At 41.2% G+C, this 15251-nt stretch overlaps 1 protein-coding gene across 6 annotated transcripts in view; it reads right to left on the reverse strand.

Annotated features, from left to right (window-relative positions):
• Window positions 1-2009: 2009 nt before the first annotated feature.
• The window catches only part of eps15 (epidermal growth factor receptor pathway substrate 15), a 176742-nt gene continuing 163500 nt past the window's right edge, over window positions 2010-15251 (reverse strand). For 5 of the 6 annotated variants that reach the window (XM_085982914.1, XM_085982911.1, XM_085982909.1 and 2 more), the window contains 5 exons: window positions 14201-14270; window positions 7093-7169; window positions 4384-4546; window positions 3941-4116; window positions 2010-2841 (listed from right to left, as the gene is read on the reverse strand). In XM_085982914.1, coding sequence (XP_085839040.1) covers window positions 2695-2841; window positions 3941-4116; window positions 4384-4546; window positions 7093-7169; window positions 14201-14270 — 633 coding nt within the window. In that variant the 3' untranslated portion in view covers window positions 2010-2694. Of the gene's footprint in view, window positions 2862-3940; window positions 4117-4383; window positions 4547-7092; window positions 7170-14200; window positions 14271-15251 lie in introns of all 6 variants that reach the window. The other variant, XM_085982913.1, reaches the window with a different exon arrangement.

The following is a 15251-nucleotide window of genomic DNA, read 5'->3' on the forward strand; positions in this document are numbered from 1 at the left end:
GCATCGGCCTCAGGAACAGCACAGCCCAGTTTGGAGCTTCTGGGAAAGCAATTAAAATAAAGGGAGTGAAAGAACTAAAACGGGACCACTACAGTAAAAAAAATCTTTAAAAAAGGCAGTACAGGAAACTTTTGAGATATCCGGCACCGATGGGACCGAGCTGTTGCCGTCCCATCAAAACTGCCGGACAAACCAGCGCTAATGTTAAAACATACGGAAGCTTTTGAGCTCCGTATCTAGCAACAAACCCTGTTGTTTAGCAACAGTTTCTAAACAGTTGGCCGTAGCTTGCAAGCGTCTCTGTAGCTAAGCAACAGCTTTAGCTAGACCTTGCAGAGCCTGACTAGTGAAAAAAAACAACAAAAAGAAAAAAAACTTACTGAACCGACTCCTGAATTTTGCCGGTGGCTCGAGCATTCCGGACAGTTAACCTCCGGATAAACCAAAGTTTCCTGTATTCAATTCATTAAAAAGAGAGCCCCAAAGTGAGTTCAGAAGGGCAGAGTTAAAAGTAAAAGACAATACCCAAGGGAAGTAATTTAAAAAAGGGGGTACCGGACACAAAAATCAAAAGGAAACACCTGAAATAAAAAACTAAAACGGCACAATGGGAGAAATACAACACAAAAGGGAAATAGCTGAGAAAAATGTTAGCCAAGATGGAAAGCATCTTGTGTGTTTGCTGTGGGATGTTCACAAACCCAGATACAATAGACAGAGAAGAGATGTGGAAACTGTGTTAATCAGTAAAGTTAAAAAAGTTATGTTTAGACAGCAAGTTCCAGGAACTTACAAGCACAGAGAGAAAAGGGGATTGTGAATGGATTGTATTAGATTGTCATATATCCAGGCTAGCATCAGACCTTGACAGTGAACTTTCAAGGATTGGAGTTAGGGACCAGCGCAGTCAGGAACAGCGTCGTCACGACAGAGCTATAAGTGATGAAGGAAGCTAAAGAAATAGGTGAATTAAGATGTGTAAATGAAGCAAGTTAGAAAAGCCTGTGAAGCTAAATTAGCAAACAGATACCAAGCATTGTCCATCATTGCTGAAGCTATTAAGATCCTAGAAGGAAAGGTAGTTAGAAAACTAGAGAGGACAGCTTGGGCAAAGATGCAACTTGCAGGGCAGAGTAAGACTGTAATCGTAGGTGATTCTTCGCTCAGGAAAGTGGATAGTCACATGTCATAAGGACAACACCTACACGATAGTGAGCGGTCTACTGGAGCTAGAGCAATAATGAGGAAAGGTTAGAAAGGATACTAAAAGGAACCAGCAGGGTTCCAGTGCTGCAGGTCCACATAGGGGTAATAGCATAAGGGTAAAATAATATATGCTGTAAAAGCCACATATAATTGGCTGAAGTCTCAAAGATAGAGGATGTAAATAATGTTCTCTGGTATACTTACAGTATTTGGGAAATTATATTTGGGAGTTCACCAAAAAAGTGTAGAGGTAAACAAGTGACTGGCAGCATGGTGAGAGAAAATGCTACCTTCAAAAACTGGGAACCCCTTCACAATAAAAAAGACTGGTACATGGGAGCTAGGCTACACATAAACCAAATAAGGACAAAGAAACTTGCGAGGAACATTGAGGTAGCAATAGAAAAGTAAAGACAAAGTGGACAGAAAAAGGAGGTGGTGTAGCATGGGAGGTAAAAGTCGTCGATTCTGTGGGAAGTAGAAAGCTACAAAATTAACTACTCTAGTTAGACGTCTCCAATGCAAAAAAAAAAATGCAAGTTAGCACCAGGGGTGTGCTGCAGATCACCAGGTCAGCATTAGGAGGACAGTTTGCTCTTATGATGAGATAGCAAAGGTATGCTAGATCCTGAAAGCTATTTTAATGGGAGACTTCAGACAAACAAATATAAACTGGGAAAACCAAGCTGTAGATTTCTTGACCAACTGTGAATTCGTAGACCTTTACTGAACAGGGCAGATGCAGTTGGCTGGATCCAGGATACTGCATTCCAGTGGATTCAACAAAATATCTTTACATAAGCTTACATTTTATTTATGTTTATTTATCCAGACAGTCAGCAATTTCACATGAACATAAAAGGAATGTCACTTAAAATTTATAAACTGACAGGTTAAAAAAATAAAGCCAGTAAAAAGTTTAGCAGTGCACACGTTTAACTTACAGCAGCAGTTTCAGCAAGTATCCTGAAACGGATGCTCTATACAGTTATATATTGTCAGCAACTGGTGGTTACAGAAACAGTTAATGTGCTACACTTGAAAAGTTTATGATTTTTTTAAATCTACTTTGTAACTAAGTAGGTGTAAATATATACAGCTGTTCAATGGCTTGTGTATCCTATTGGACATTATTATTTGAACAGGAAGCTGCTGAGATGGTATGCTCCATTACCCAACAATGAAAAGTAGTATAATTAGAACTGAATTGATGGCATTTAATACAGATTTGCATCAGTACTTAGCTTGTACATCGCTTTCTTTTTACATATACAGGATAAAGGTTATTTAATGGTTCTGAATTAATAGGTTTCACCACATTGATCCAAGTCCAGTACAAGACTCTTCAGTAACAAACTAATAATTTCATGTAAGAGTTTCCAGTATTGTCAAAGTTACTTTAGGTAGCTTCTACGTAAAATGTCATTAGTAAGATGGTTGGTTAGGCAAGTCATGGCGACCAGTAGCACTGAGGACCACATCAGTTATTCATGCTTCAGATATTTCAGATTTACTGAGTGCTATAGCCAGTTCCAAATCCTCTTGTTCTTGCTGGTTTAGTCTCGCTAGTCGCTCTTTCTCTGCTCGTTCGCTTTCCCTTTTGGCCCACTCTATCTGGTCTTCCTCACTGGGGTACTGAAACATTCAAAACAGGACTGAACAGGAAAACTACAGATTATTTCTTATAGACAGCAGGTAGAATACGACGAATTGTCAATGTATTTTACACTAATAACAGTGGCAGTACTGATATATTAATAAGGTAATGCTGCTATCTCCAAAAGTGTTGCAAATCAAAGTGTAAATACCTTTACACCTATATAGATTTCAGTGAATTGGCAACAAATACAAGAGCTGCCTCTGCTGGCACCAGTTCATAACCTAGCCTAACACCTGATCTGAAGGCCACTGGCTACAAGCTGGCAATTCTGCATTGCTAACCAACAGTTTCTCAGGGTTGAATGGCTCCAGATCGAGTTTATGCCACTCTAAAGTTATAGACTCAATTGTTTCTGATGGAGTCACTTTGAGGTGCACAGGGATACATGCAGCAACGTAACAGGAAAAGAGACTTAACTAGAGTCTTCATGCAGCTTAGAAAATTGGCCATCTTTTCCAAAGCATCAATATTTTCATTAGTATTTTTCTCTATAAATGGGAAAATACTTAGAACAAAAAGTACTCTTTTTAGACTTGAGTTGCCCTCTTAGGTCAAACTATTTTTTTTTCTGCTGCCAGATTTATAACAAGTTATGTTACGCAGTTGTAAATTGAAATCCACAATCTGTTCACTTTCCCCATTTTTCTAATTCACTGTCAGCCTCCCCCAAAGTTTCCTCAGGCCAAGAGGCATCCCCAGCCCCAGGGATAGGCAGAAACCTTGCTCCCAGGCCTCTGAAAATGCTGTTGGCAGGCTGGTCTAAAGGAACATTTTCAAGAGTGGCCTGAGCTGATCGGCCCTCCAATTTCTCCCCTTTTCTATCTAAAAGACAGAGAGCTTTCAATTAAAACCTCTTCTCTGACAGCACCGACAAGATGAGCAATATGCACCCTGACCAACTGTGGGTAAGAATGCATATTCTGCCACTCCTTGACATAGCACGCAAATTCCCAATCTGGCAGGAACTCCATTCTGCTGTATATACATAATAAACAAAAGCTGTTAACTACACACGATTTTTGTACTTTAGAGCAAATTTTCAACACACACAAACAAACAAATAAACACACTTACAGCATTGAAGTTTGCAAAATTTGTGTTGTCTCCAACACCTTTACTTGGAGAAGTAGGAGCAAATGGATCGAGCTGATTTTCTTTATGGAATGAATCCCCTGAATTAAACGGATGGAAAGGATCATTTAACTTGAAGGAGTCGGATGATTCTGACTTTACAAGGGAAGGTCTTTTACCTACATTTAAAAGAAAAACACAAAAATATTAAACATCATTGTCATTAAAACAGCATCCCTTGAGGTGAAAGAGTTGAAATGGTTAAATTTCAAATTAGTTAAAACTTGATGAGGGGGAAAGTGAATTTCACTGTAAATTGGGGAAAAAAGGAAATTCCTCACAGTGAGTAAAGGAAGCTTGATTAACATTGTCTGAATAATCAAAAGAAATAGAATTAGCATTTGAAACAAAACTATACCACTTTTGAAGTCCTCCTATTCACTTACCAGGCGGTGGAGGAGGGGGTCTTGTTGGAGTGCCAACTTTCGGTGGTAATGCCGGAGGCACCTCTTCAGTTTTTACAGGGTCATCTGTGAATCCATTTTTTCCAAAGGCATCATTACCAGGGTCTGCTCCTGCAGCAGAACTGAAGGGGTCTGCATGGTTGGACTGAATGTATATATTGAGAGAGAAAACAGAATGAAGAACATTACCAGGGATGAAAAGCCTATGGCTGTGAAAGGCGTACACTCTGTGGGCGTAATACAGCAACAGAGAACTCATAAATGTCCAAAGAATTCAATAAGTATAACTTGTTTTCATGCAATAATACGAAAGATTGAACACGCTGCGCTTCCTCCACCATCAGTGGGCCAACTTGCCGGACTTAAACAAAATAACTTCCAACTACTCTCCTGCATTCTAATGGTCTCACAGCCATGGCAGCTTTCTGTTTTCAAAAACCTGATTGACTGCGTGTCTCTGTTTTTTTAATCTCCGAGTTCACAGCCTGAGGGAAGCCTATGCCAGACAAACCCTGCTGAGTGCCCGAACCAGAGAACTCCCAATATAGTGAGTGAGAGCAATTTATTGATTACAGAGGAAGAAAATTAATTGCATCTTCTTTATATTCTTCGGAGAAACTTCAAAGCCTAGCTACTGAGACTGCACATTTGCACTTCCTTTTTCACATTACTTCTTATGATGGGCCTTTTAAAAAAAAAAAAAAAAAACTCTGGATATGGGCATTGTTGCCCATCCCTAGTTGCCTTTGAGAAGGTGGAGGTGAGCCGCCTGCTTCAACCGCTGCAGTCCGTGTGGTGAAGGTACTCCCACAGTGCTGGTAGGGAGTTCCAAGCTTTTGACCCAGCGACGATAAAGGAATGGCCATATATGTCCAAGTCGGGATGGTGCGTGACTTGGAGGCAATGGTGTTCCCATGTGCCTGCTGTCCTTGACCTTCTAGGTGGTGGAGGTTGTGGGTTTGGGAGATGCTGTCATTTTGCTGTAGTGCATCCTATGGAAAGTGCATACTGCAGCCACAATGTGCCGGTGGTGGAAGCACGTTTAAAGTGGTGGATGGGCTTCCGATCAAGCGGATTGCTTTGTCCTGGATGGTGTCGAGCTACTTAAGTGTTGTTGCAGCTGCACCCATCCAGGCAAGTGGACAGTATTCCATCACACTCCTGACTTGTGCCTTGTAGGTGGTGGAGAGGCTTTGGGGAGTCAGGAGGTGAACCACTCACTGCAGAATACCCAGCTTCTGATCTGCTCTAGTAGCCATGGCATTTATGTGGCTGGTCCAGTTGAGTTCCTAGTCAATGGCAAGCCCCAGGATGTTGATAATGGAGGATTCGGCGATGGTGATGTCAATGAATGTCAAGGGGAGGTGGTTGGACTCTCCTGTTGGAGATGGTCACTGCCCGATACTTGTGTGGTGCGAACGTTACTTGACATTCATCAGCCCAAGCCTGGAAGTTGTCCAGGTCTTGCTGCATGTGGGCATGATTTGCTTCATTATCTGAGGAGTTGTGGATGGACACTGCGCAATTATCAGCAAACATCCCCACTTCTGATATTATGATGGAGGGAATGTCATTGGTGGAGCAACTGAAGAGTGTTGGGATTAGGAGGAACTCTTGCAGCGATGTCCTGTAGCTGAGATGATTTGGCTCCAACAACCACAACCAACTTCCTTTGTGCTAGGTCTAACTCCAGCCACTGGAGAGTTTTCTCCCTGATCCCCATTGACTTCAGTTTTACTGGAGCTCCTTGATGCCACACTCAGTCGAATGCTGCCTTGACGGGATCTAGCAGCGTCCAAAATAGATACAAACAATCAAGTAATATATTTATACAAGGCTCTTTGAGGCATTTCTGAGACACATGATAAGGTGCTATAGTAATGCAAGTATTTCTTCCAGCAGCAGTATGTGCTAATATACTGATGTTCTATGTCACCGAGTGAATGCTAGGACATAGCTCTCTCCATTGGGAGTTTACAATCTCACTCTCTGAAAAAGAAAATCTGAACCTGTATTGCACTCGTATACCTCCTGATAACTTGTTTAAGAGTGGCATAGCCAAAGGCTTGGCAATGGATTTCCTGCTCACACTCTTCAGTCAGAGAAAGTTGCAGGGTGTGTGTGAGATGTACTTAAGAAGCAGGAGAAAGTAGCTTACAGAAAGGTAAATGAGAGCGATCAAGAGAAAGAAGTAAATCTTAAATTTAGGTTCCACTGATTTGTTTTGTCCTAATCAGCTGTGCCATCCTCAGTGCCAATACTTACTGTACAAGACCCTGACAAAGCACAGTGCAAAATACTGCCAGAGCTTCTTCAGAATGCCGTTTTAGAAAGAGGCTTTCAGTGCTTTTAGCTTTGAACACCACTTTTCTTCAAGGCTTTCTTCTAAATATAATTCATCACTTCATTGTTGTCAATGCAATTATTCTTAAATCAGATATGCCCCCAGCAGTCTATTTCTTAGTAAAGAAAAAATTCTAAATTTAAACATGAAAAATAGGGGACAACTGATGTTTGAGGCTTCACTATTCCCAACAGTGAAACCAGCCTAACATTCCCTCAAGCCCATTTTCTAAAGCTTAATAACAAAAGGGACAGCAACAACTGTGGGACATGGGAATTTGTAAAAGAAAGGATTAAAAATAACAAGAAAATGTTCTAAGTATACATTCTGTATACATTTATACTTACCTGCGTTAATGTGTTAAAATCAGCAAATCCACTTCCAAATGAATCATTTCCAAACATTGAGACAAAAGGGTCAGTAACTGAAACACAGAAAGATAGTGACGTCTGTCGAAAATGTAAAGTTACATTACAAACAAATCAATTTTCCCCCCCATGTCTGCTTCATTTAAAAAGTGTCAGTCACATCAGCAACACTGAAATGCAACACATAGAAACAACAACTTGTATTTATATAGTGCCTTTAACGTAGTAAAACATTCCATTGAGAAATAAAAACTCCACGGGAAAAGTGATCCATCTGTGGCTAACTAAAGAATTAAGGATAATATTAGATTAAAAGAAGAGGCTTATAATGTTGAAGAATAGTAGTAAGCCTGAGGATTGGGAGAGCTTTAGAAACTAGCAAAGGATGATCAAAAAATTGATAAAAAGGGAGAAAATAGTATGAGTAAACTAGCAAGAAATATAAAAACAGATTGCAAGAGCTTCTACAAGTATGTAAAAAGGAAGCGAGTAGCAAAAGTAAGCATTGGTCCCTTAGAGGCTGAGACAGGTGAAATTATAATGGGGAATAAGGAAATGTCAGAGACTTTAAATATTTTGTATCTGTCTTCACAGTAGAAGACACAAAAAGCATACAAAAATAGTGGGGTACCAAGGGGCTAATAAGAGTGAGGAACTTAAAGTAGCTAATATCAGTAGAGAAAGAGTCCTTGAGAAACTAATAGGACTAAAAGCCAACAAATCCCCTGGACCAGATGGCCTACATCCTAGGGTTCTAAAAGAGGTGGCTGCAGAGATAGTGGATGCATTGGTTGTTATCTTACAAAATTCACTAGATTCCAGAACAGTCCCAGTGGATTGGGAGTTTTATTTTTATTTATTCGTTCATGGGATGTGGGCACCGCTGGCAAGGCTGGCATTTATTCCCTTCCCTAATTGCCCTAGAGAAGGTGGTGGGGAGCCTCCTTCTTGAACCGCTGCAGTCCGTGTGGTGAAGGTACTCCCACAGTGCTGACTTTGTACTAGTGGTTTGGTACAACTGAGTGGCTTCCTAGGCCATTTCAGAGGGCAGTTAAGAGTCAACCATATTGCTGTGGGTCTGCAGTCACATATAGGCCAGACCGGGTAAGGAAGGCAGGTTTCCTTCCCTAAAGCACATTAGTGAACCAGTTGGGTTTTTACAACGTCTCTGGATTACTGGTCCAGTGACATAACCACTATGCTACCGTTACCCCAAATGTAACCCCGCTATTCAAGAAAGGAGGGAAGAGAGAAAACAGGGAACTACAGGCCAGTTAGCATGACATCAGTCGTTGGGAAAATGCTGGAATCCATTGTTAAGGAAGTGGTAATGGGGCACTTAGAAAATCACAATATGATTAGGCAGAGTCAACATGGTTTTATGAAAGGGAACTCGTGTTTAACAAATCTATTAAGAGTTTTTTTTGAGGATGTAACTAGCAGGGTAGATAAATGGGAACCAGTGGATGTAGTATATTTGGATTTCCAAAAGGCATTCGATAAGGTGCCACATAAAAGGTTGCTATGCAAGATAAGGGCTCATGGGGTTGGGGGTAATATATTAGCATGGATAATATTGGTTAATGGACAAAAAACAGAGTAGGGATAAACAGGTCATTTTCTGGTGGGCAGGCTGTAACTAGTGGAGTGCCGCAAGGATCAGTGTTCGGGTCTCAGCTATTTACAATCTGTATTAATGACTTAGATGAAGGGACCGAGTGCAATGTATCCAAGTTTGCTGATGATACAAAGCTAGGTGGGAAAGTTAGCTGTGAGAAGGAAAACAAATAGCCTGCAAAGGGATATAGACAGGTTAAGTGAGTGAGCAATAAGGTGGCAGATGGAGTATAATGTGAGGAAAAGTGAGGTTATTCACTTTGGTAGGAAGAATAGAAAAACAGAATATTTTTTAAATGGTGAGAAAGTATTAAATGTTGGTTTTCAGAGAAATGTAGGTGTCCTCATACAGGAAACACAGAAAAGTTAGCATGCAGGTATAGCAAACAATTAGGAAGGCAAATGGCATGTTGGCCTTTATTGCAAGGGGGTTGGAGTATAAGAGTAAGGAAGTCTTACTACAATTGCACAGGGCTTTGGTGAGACTACACCTGGAGTACTGTGCAGAGTTTTGGTCTCATTATCTGAGAAAGGATATACTTGCTTTAGAGGCGGTGCAACGAAGGTTCACTAGATTGATCCCTGGGATGAGAGGGCTGTCCTATGAGGAGAGATTGGGCCTATACTCTCTGGAGTTTAGAGGAGAGGTGATCTCACTGAAACATAAGATTCTGAGTGGGATTGATTAGGTAGATGCTGAGAGGTTGTTTCCCCTGGCTAGAGAGTCTAGAACTAGGGGGCATAGTCTCAGGATAAAGGGTCGGCCATTTAAGACTGAGATGAGGAGGAATTTCTTTACTCAGAGGGTTGTGAATCTTTGAAATTCTCTGGCCCAGAGGGCTGTGGATGCTAAGTCGTTGAGTATATTCAAGGCTGAGATAGATTTTTGGGCTCTAGGGGAATCAAGGGATATGGGGATCGGGCGTGAAAGTGGAGTTGAGGTCAAAGATCAGCCATGATCTTATTGAATGGCGGAGCAAGCTCGAAGGATCATACGGCCTACTCCTGCTTCTTATGTTCTTCAGGCATTGCTTAACTGGGAGCCAATGTAGGTCAGCGAGCAGAGGAGTGATGGGTAAATGGGACGTGGGAGGTCGACCAGGACTGCATTGGAATAGCCAAGTCTAGAGGTAACAAAGGCATGGATGAGGGTTTCAGCAGCAGATAAGCTGAGGCAGGGTCAGAGTTGGGCAATGTCCTGGAGGTGTAAATAGGCAGTCTTAGCAATGGCACGGATATGTGGTCGGAAGCTCATTTCTGGGTCAAATATGACATCAAGGTTGTGAACAGTCTGGTTCAGCCTCAGACAGTTGCCGGGGAGAGGGATGGAGTCGGTGGCTAGGGAACAGTTTGTGGCAGGGATCGAAGACAATGGCTTCGGTCTTCCCAATAATATATATTAGCATGGATTGAGGATTGGTTAATGGACAGAAAACAGAGTAGGAATAAACAGGACTTTTTCAGGTTGGCAGGCTGTAACTAACGGGGTACCGCAAGGATCAGTGCTTGGGTCTCAGCTATTTACAATCTATATTAATGATTTAGATGAAGGGACTGAGTGTAACGTATCCAAGTTTGCTGATGATACAAAGTTAGGTGGGAAAGTAAGCTGTGAGGAAGATGCAAAGAGGCTGCAGAGAGATATAGACAGGTTGACCGAGTGGGCAAGAACATGGCAAATGGAATACAATGTGGGGAAGTGTGAAGTTATCCACTTTGGTAGGAAAAACAAAAAAGCAGAATATTTTTTGAATGGTGAGAGACTGGGAAATGTTTGCACTCAGAGGGACCTGGGTGTCCTTGTACATGAATCACAGAAAGTTAACATGCAGGTACAGCAAGCAATTAGGAAAGCAAATGTTTTGTTACAAATGAAGAGTAAAGAAGTCTTATTACAATTATACAGGGCATTGGCGAGGCCACACCAAGGGTACTGTGTACAGTTCTGGTCTCCTTACCGAAGAAAAGACATACTTGCCTTAGAGGGAGTGCAGCGAAGGTTCACTAGACTGGTTCCTGGGATGAGGGGATTGCCCTATGAGGAGTGAGTGAGTAAACTAGGCCTATATTCCCTAGAGTTTAGAAGAATGAGAGGTGATCTGATTGAAACATATAAAATTCTTAAGGGGCTTGACAGGGTTAATGCTGGGAAAATGTTTCCCCTGGCTGGGGAATCTAGAACACAGGGTCACAGTCTCAGAATAAGAGGTCGGCCATTTAGGACTGAGATGAGGAGAAATGTCTTCACTCAAAGGGTCGTGAATCTTTGGAATTCTCTACCCCAGAGGGCTGTGGATGAGTCATTGAGTATATTCAAGACAGAAGTCGATAAATTTTTGGGAACGAAGGGAATTAAGGGATATGGGGATAACGAAGGAAGGTGGAGTTGAGGTAGAAGATCAGCCATGATCTTGTTGAATGGTGGAGCAGGCTTGGAGGGCCAAATGGCCTACTCCTGCTCCTATTTCTTATAATATTTAATTGGAGGAAATTTCTGCTCATCCAGTATTGGATGTCGGGCACATAAGGTCTAAAAGGCTGTGGAGAGCTTTCTCCAAATGGATTATGATTGCAGCTTCAGATTTGCTAAAAACAAATTGGTGAAGATTGCAAAATATTGGTGTTCACTATTAAATACTAACTTCATTGAAAAAGGTAGAATTAAAGTTTACAAACCTGATGTTTTTTTATATTTGATACATGGGAAAGTATATTCACACATTTTTTAAGCCATTGTACATTTAAATGCATATTTTATGACACCATTATACATTTAGGTGTACATTCACATTTATTTTCTGAAAGTGTATATTACATAGATAATTTATGAGGCCATTGTACATTTAGGTGTACTATTTATCCCTCAACCAACATCACTAAAACAGATTATCTGGTCATTATCACATTGCTGTTCGTGGGACCTTGCTGAGCGCAAGTTGGCTGCCACGTTTCATACATTACAACAGCGACTATAGTCAATGAAATACTTCTGAAGTGTAAAGTGTTTTGAGACGTCCTGAGGTTGTGAAAGGCACTATACAAATACAAGTTCTTTCTTTTATATTCAAATTTTATAAAGCCATTGTGCACTTAATTATACATTTAAATATACAGTTAAATGAGTATTTTATGAAACCACTGTAAATTTTGATTCCATTTTTTGTTTGCGTGAGGTATGCATTTGTACATCCAGGTACAGGAAACTTTGTGCTATCCAGCACCGACAGGACCGAGCTGTTGCCGTCCCATCAAAACTGCCAGACAAACCAGCGCTAATGTTGAAACATACGGAGATTTTGAGCTCCGTATCTGGCAACAAACCCTGTTGCTTCTAAACAGTCAGCCGTACCTTGCAAGCGTCTCTGTAGCTTAGCAACAGCTTCAGTGAGGCCTTGCAGAGCCTGACTGGTGAAAAAAAAGCAACGAAAAGAAAAAAAACATAACAAAACGGCTCCTGATTTTTGCCGGTGGCTTGAGCATTCCGGACAGTTAACCTCCGGATAAACCAAAGTTTCCTGTATTATGGCATGCCTGTGCTTGCACTGGAAGCAATGCAGTTCAGGGGGTTGAGGCAGCTTGTTTGATTTCAAACTCTGGGGTTAGTTAGACCTGGGAATTGGGATGGGGAAGAGGGAGGCCCTGCATACTAGAGGCCATGTCAATTGGAGTTGCTGCCAGTGGGTGGGTTGCTGCGCCAGGGTGGGCGGGTGGACAGTTTGTTTTGTATGAGTGTCGTTAACACTGTTTAGCCACATGCTCTCACTTTAGTAGAATACACCTCACACACAATATCGGTAAATGTACTTAATGTGTATGTTTACTTAAAGATCTACCACCATGGTGCAAAACTTTGCACTCTCTCTCTCTCTCTCTTTCACTAAAGTCTGGAACATATGAAAATGCAAGACAGTAAAAGACTCACTGGTCCATCTAGCCTGTCCTATACAGTTGTGATGCCTTGTGCATCACGATACAGACACTCCCTCCCCACTGGAGCTTTGTAATTTCCTGAGCGAGGCAAAAAAAAGGATAAAAAACCAGGCCCATTAGGGGGGAAAATCTGGAAAATTCATCTCCGACCCCATCAGGCGACCAAAACTAGTCCAGGATATCGCATTGACCCTGACTTACCTACCTCTTGTATGAGGTGATCTCCACCCCAGCCAGAAACCAGTCCAGCTCTCACTTGAAGTAATTCAGTGAATCAGCATTTACCGCACGAGCCGGCAACCTGTTCCACAGGTCCACAATTCTCTGGGTAAAGAGCTGCCTAATATCTAACCTTGTTCTGCCGTTGTGTAACTTGTAAGCATGCCCCTGGTTTTCCCCAACCTATCCAGTTTAAATAATTGGTCCACATGTACACAATCTAGTGCCTTCATTATTTTAGAAACCTCAATCAAATCTCTCAAGTCTACGCTGTTCTAAAGTATACAGATCGAACTCTGAGCCGATCTGGGCAGCTAAGCTGTTTTAGTCTGAGAAGTAATCTTGTGACCCTCCTCTGCACCCTTTCCAAAGCCTCAGCATCCCCCACCACATGAGGAGACTAAAACAAGACATAGTATTCTAACTGAGGCCTAACCAAGGTCTTGTACAAAGACAAAATAGTATGCTTTATTTTGTAGTGGATTGTCCCGTGAATACAATCTAGAACTCTGTTTGCTTTGGCTCTGGCCTCAAGGCACTGGTCATAAACGCTTTGGAGCTGTTCGTTTTTGGTTGAGGTTGCCTTCTTCTGCTGGGCTGGAGCAGTTATTCCAATTGGCCACAATGACTGCTCCCCTCTCCATACAATGCTGTTGGTGTTTCCATGGTGCTGAAGTCCAGAGTTTTCACCCGTGTTGAACAACATTTTAGCAGATAACCAATAAGCAGAAACCAAGGAACTAAAGCACACACAACAATCAAACAATGCTTGCACATCCTGCTTTTCATCTTACCATTTTGCCAATAAATGTATGTAAAGGTTAAGGTACACATGCATGCGCTGTGTGAATGAGTATTGAGATCACATGCCCAACACAATTTTTTATTTACTTATCAAAAATGCAATTAGCCACATCTGGATTGCCAATTAGCCACACGCGGCTAGTGCCAAACATATTGGACAGCACTGTACTAGGAATAAAAGAGAAAGAGAGAAATTAGCAGGTGTGTGTGTGTTTGGGGAAAAGACAGGTAGAGAGAGATTAGAGAGCCAGAGAGTCCCACATTGGGAAGACAAAATCTGAGAGACATTGAAGGGACAGAGAGAGCAAGAGTGAGAGCAAGAGCAAGGTCTCATGAGCAGGCTCATAGTGACACCATGAAAATGGCACAAACAGCAGATTAGCAGAGACTCCCTGTAAACAACAGTATAGAGATCTATTAGTGTGTATATATGCATGAGTGTGTATGTATATTTATAACTGTGTTAATAATATAGGTTAGATACTACTATGTGCATTACCAGCATTACATTTCTCACCTGTTTCAGCAGTGGATGAGACTGTACCACCACCAGGTGCAAATGGATCATTGGTTTTCAATGCTTCAGTCTGAAATCAAACATATATAAATATGATCATTCTGAATTTGGTTTTCATACACACGTCTGCAAATTCAGAAACAAATTGCTATCTCATATACGTGTGCACCTTTACCAGATATAAGTAATAGTTAATTCCAATTTGTTTGGGACACAGACAGTAGAATCTGGTTCAAAACAATATTTTTGGTCTACCCTGATTTTTCATACATACCAGAATTTCATGAGATCAGAATTTAATTTCCAAAAATAATTAACATAAAAGCAGAACTGCTTTTGTCAGTTTTAATGTGAAGTTCAAATATGCAAATAGTATAACACTACATAATGCACCAATCTGTGTTGTTTATATTAGAAGTATTCTCTTAAATAATTAATTCCTGAAAAGAATTGACTTTACTCAGAAATCTTGCATTTGTGGCTAGGTGGCATAGATGTACCCCAAAGTAGATAGAAATGGGTTCAAGCCCAAAACTCCCTGGAAGGCAAGTTCCTATTATCATTTAAAGCATCTGAAGAGGCATCTAGTGAAGACCGGAAACCTCCCTACATAGGGAAGTGGTGAGAATCATAGAAATTTACAGCACAGAAAGAGGCCATCTTGTCCGTGCCGGCCGACAAAGAGCTATCCACCCTAATCCCACTTTCCAGCACTTGGTCCGTAGCCTTGGAGGTTATGGCAATTCAAGTGCATATCCATCTGTGCACCTCCAATGGGTGGTTACTAACATCAGGTTATCTTCCCACCCTTTCAGTTGGAGTAAATGCACCATGTAGAGGATGTGAAGACAAATAAGAAAAATAATTGAAAATATGCATGGATAAAAGGGAAATATATTTATATACGTTGAGTGAAAGTTTCTTTTTGCATTTTGAAAAACATTTTGAAGGCACTGGCATGTTGGATAGTCCCTCAGGTTAACAGGAACCCTCTTAAAACCTCACATGGATTATCATTCTTCAGTGATTTGTTGGTAGTTTATTTCACCAT

This window comes from Somniosus microcephalus, chromosome 3 (genome assembly GCF_052327205.1).
Source record: "Somniosus microcephalus isolate GS21.2 chromosome 3, FLI_Smic_1.0, whole genome shotgun sequence".
Classification (NCBI taxonomy): Eukaryota; Metazoa; Chordata; class Chondrichthyes; order Squaliformes; family Somniosidae; genus Somniosus; species Somniosus microcephalus.